This window comes from Oratosquilla oratoria, chromosome 3 (genome assembly GCF_046742065.1).
Source record: "Oratosquilla oratoria isolate Oo_2021 chromosome 3, ASM4674206v1, whole genome shotgun sequence".
Classification (NCBI taxonomy): domain Eukaryota; kingdom Metazoa; phylum Arthropoda; class Malacostraca; order Stomatopoda; family Squillidae; genus Oratosquilla; species Oratosquilla oratoria.
In genome coordinates this window covers 33,913,320-33,917,738 of record NC_134779.1, presented here as the reverse complement: position 1 = coordinate 33,917,738, position 4,419 = coordinate 33,913,320, and the positions used below count along the sequence as shown (strand labels likewise).

Here is a 4,419-nt window from a genome sequence, read left to right as displayed (position 1 = left end):
AGTCAGAAGCTTCATTGGTGGGTGAAGAAGGTCTCTGGATAATCCAATTTTAGCGCTCTCATAATCATTACATGATTTATTTCCTTTGGCGCTTCTTTACTCCTGGATCTGCGTCTCGATCCTTGTCTTCATAATCTCCTTCTGAAAGGCCTCTTTTTTGGGACTTATTCGCCATCTCGGGGCGTCTTCCCTACCTCATCTTAGGATCATTTCTCTTGAAAACTTTAGCCGTTTCAAGATCAAACTCCATCCTGAAATTATCCTCGGAGTGACCCGTTAACCACGGGTGAGAGAGTATGCCGCGAAGCGAGGGGCGGTTCCAGGGATCCATCGCAAAGCAGCGCATTATAAGATCGCTTGATGGGGCTTGATATCTTTATGCGATACCCCGGCTTCTAGGCATCCTTCGACTGTCAGGACAATCTTCCTGAACTGTGTCTTGACGTCGGTCATGGACAGTTCTTTCCCGCTCCTGATGTAATCGACGAAGGAAACAGCTGATGGTATCAGCTCCATTACCATGTAAAAACTGTCCTTGGTACTGAAGCAGTCGTGTAATTTGATTACATCAGGAACCTTCTGTACTCGCTGTAATAGAGCTGCCTCTCGTGGGACCTTCTTCCTATGGCGTCGTCCCCAAAAAAGCACATCAGCCAGAGGGATCTTCTTGATGGCCACCTCAAGGCCATCGGCGACTCTTGTGGCTCGAAAGACGCAGCCAAAGCCTCCTTTGCCGAGCTCCTCGTGTATCTCGAAATCGCTCAGCTTCATGGCTCCCAACAGGTTCAGTGCCTCTGCGGTTCCGACGTCCTTCTCATGGTCGAATTTCAAATCCCAGATATGAGCATGAACTGTACTTTGCGATTGCATCTGCACGTAAAACACATATATAGTCATGAAGAGTGTACCTATTTTAGCATGCATGAAAAATAAGTGTAATGAGTCATACGAGACAGAGAGAGAGAGAGAGAGAGAGAGAGAGAGAGAGGGAGAGAGATAGAGAGAAGGAGGAGAGAGAAAAAGAGAGAGAGAAAAATTACCATTCATCTCTCTTGGTTCGACTCTGACATGAAACTGCCAACTTCTTAACGAAAGTTCCCGCTTTAGTGTTGCCGTTTCTAAAACGACAAGGAACCTTTACGCTATCAGGATGCATTTTCCTGTCCAAAACAAACCTATTCCTGCTCCTATCTCTAGGGAGACAAGCAACACAAGTCTTTATGACAAAAACTTATGGAAAGAAAATCAACGAGACGAGTTGTGAAACAAGAAAGGAAGAAAGAAACATGGGGAAGGGAAATGAGAAGATTGAAGATTGATGAGAAAGTGGAAGGAAGGAAGTAACGGGCTTGACGAGAAAGGGGGAAGGAACATAGGAATGGAGAAGAGCGCAAGAGACCATAAAGCCTACACTAGAGAGTTCCATCCCCCTTACCACCTGTAATCGCTAACCACGAAGTTATCTAATCTTCTCTTAAAGCAACGAATAGTTTTAGCGCTTAGTACATGGTTCCTAAGTCTATACCATTCGTTACCCACTCTGTTGGTAAACCAGTTCTTGCCTCCGATTTTCTTCTTAAACCAAAGATTGTCCCGGGAGAGAGAACTGGATAGAGCAAGACACGCGGCAGATGTGGCGAGTGAGTGACCTATTACACGCTTAGCTCCACGGGTGAGAAGTTATCTGTCACATCTCCATAGAGGAGGAAACCTAAAACCAATTTCTTCGCCACACCGGTAGCTCCTGAGATGCGTTGGACTTCGAGTCTGTTTCGTGATCCCAAAGACCTCCATTTCCTTCCTTAGGTACAGTGAGTGCCACTTGTCCATCAGGCTGAAGTACTCAGTGAATCTAATCGTCTGATGTACTCAGTGACTCTTTACATAAACCTTTTGCCTAAGCAATGTATACTTTCAGTGTCTTAATCAATCGTCTCAACAGTGAATACATTTCTGATTCCCAATTACTCTACACGTATGCCCGGATCGATCCCCAACGGACACCAGTGACTGCCACTTGCCCTGGCTATCCAAACTCAGAGGTATCAGCTCTGTATCTCACTTGAGAGATCAGAGCCCATATATATCCCATATATATATATATATATATATATATATAATTGAAGGTGAAAGAAGTTGATGAGGAGAAATGGGAGAATTTTACGCCTTAACGTTTCGACCCGCGGGTCGAAACGTTAAGGCGTAAAATTCTCCCATTTCTCCTCGCCAACTTCTCTCACCTTCAATTTTATTTTTCATAATATAGTCAATATATATATATATATATATATATATATATATATATATATACATACATATGTATATATATATATATATACACATATATATATATATATATATATATATATATATATATATATATATATATATGCTGGTACATTGTGACAAGTTGATGAAGGTGGAAAAAGAAGTCACGGGTCTAGTTCCGAGTTACTGAGTTTATTCCTGACCGGTTTCGCTCTATGCTTCTTCAGAGGAATGTGACTCTGGAGTGAAGCTGGCGGTATACATAGTCTGAGTTAGACAGCGTTCCCTCCTTGGAGGTGGGTTACGTTTGGTTGTACAATGTTTTTTTTTTTTTTGTTTTTTTTTTAATACAATGAACAATAGTGATAATAAAGTATACAATAAATTGTTGTGATGTTATTACAAAACAGCTCCGGTGTGTGTGGAATGTTGATCGAGGGTGTAACATTGTAAGTGAAGTGAGTGGTGTAGAAATGTGTGAATCCTAAAAAGTGTCATATGATAACTTATAGTATTAAATAATATAATAATATAAAGATAAATATGCAGATAAATAAAATGAAATGAATGAAATAAAATGAAAATACAAATACATATATAAAAAAAATATATATATATATATATATAAATAAATAAGTAAAAATGTGCTTATTTAAAGTGACATGACATCTCATCGCATATCATTGTGTGACAGAATGTTATCAAAAAATATACATACATATATAACAATGAATAGATAAAGAAATATATAGTAAAAATATGAAATGAAAAAATAATATGAAATGAAAAAATAATAAATAAAAATAAAAATAAAAATAAAAATGAAAATACGAACTGACCGGCATCAAGCCCTCAACTCAAACGTCCACGCTCCCTGGGTTGAGGGCTTGAGGCCGGTCAGTTCGTATTTTCATTTTTATTTTTATTTTTATTTTTATCTATTATTTATTATTTTTTCATTTCATATTTTTACTATATATTTCTTTATCTATTCATTGTTATATATGTATGTATATTTTTTGATAACATTCTGTCACACAATGATATGCGATGAGATGTCATGTCACTTTAAATAAGCACATTTTTACTTATTTGTTTATATTTATTTATTTATTTTTTTATTATTTTTCTTATATTTGTATTTGTATTTGTATTTTCATTTTATTTCATTCATTTCATTTTATTTATCTGCATATTTATCTTTATATTATTATATTATTTAATACTATAAGTTATCATATGACACTTTTTAGGATTCACACATTTCTACACCACTCACTTCACTTACAATGTTACACCCTCGATCAACATTCCACACACACCGGAGCTGTTTTGTAATAACATCACAACAATTTATTGTATACTTTATTATCACTATTGTTCATTGTATTAAAAAAAAAAAAAAAAACATTGTACAACCAAACGTAACCCACCTCCAAGGAGGGAACGCGGTCTTACTCAGACTATGTATACCGCCAGCTTCACTCCAGAGTCACATTCCTCTGAAGAAGCATAGAGCGAAACCGGTCAGGAATAAACTCAGTAACTCGGAGCTAGACCCGTGACTTCTTTTTCCACCTTCATATATATATATATATATATATATATATATATATATATATATATATATATATATATATATATATATATATATATATATATATATATATATCCGATCTATGGGTAATTTGGTGACTTTACACACACACACACACACACACACACACACACACACACACACACAAACACACACACACACACACATGCACGCACGCTGCTAAAAATTCCAGTCCTCGGTGGAACTAGAACCCGGATTGATGAATGAACGTTCGACCGCGTGTGTATGTGCGTCTGTATACATGTGAGTCAGTGTGTGTGTATGTGTATGTGTGTGTGCGTGTATGTGTGTGTGTGCGTGTGTGTGTGTGCGTGTGTGTGAGTGTGTGTGTGTGTGTGTGTGTTTGTGTGTGTGTGTGTGTGTGTATATAAATGTGTGTGTGTGTGTGTGTGTGTATGTGTGTGAGTGTGTGTGTGTGTGTATGTGTGTGTGTGTGTATTTACTTACTGTGCGGATGCAGGTCACTGTCACCTAGTTGTATTTTGCGGGAAGGGGAGCTATGCTCGTGTTGTCCCGCCTTTGTATCTTGCAGT

At 37.8% G+C, this 4,419-nt stretch overlaps 1 protein-coding gene across 1 annotated transcript; it reads right to left on the bottom strand.

Moving 5' to 3' along the window:
• Positions 1-345: 345 nt before the first annotated feature.
• LOC143017629 (serine/threonine-protein kinase prk-2-like) lies at positions 346-3,113 on the bottom strand. The gene is made up of 2 exons (XM_076172417.1): positions 3,108-3,113; positions 346-870 (listed from the first exon to the last, which is right to left on the bottom strand). Exons 1-2 carry the CDS (start codon positions 3,111-3,113, stop codon positions 346-348), a joined length of 531 nt encoding a protein of 176 aa, XP_076028532.1.
• Between the last annotated feature and the right edge of the window lie 1,306 nt (positions 3,114-4,419).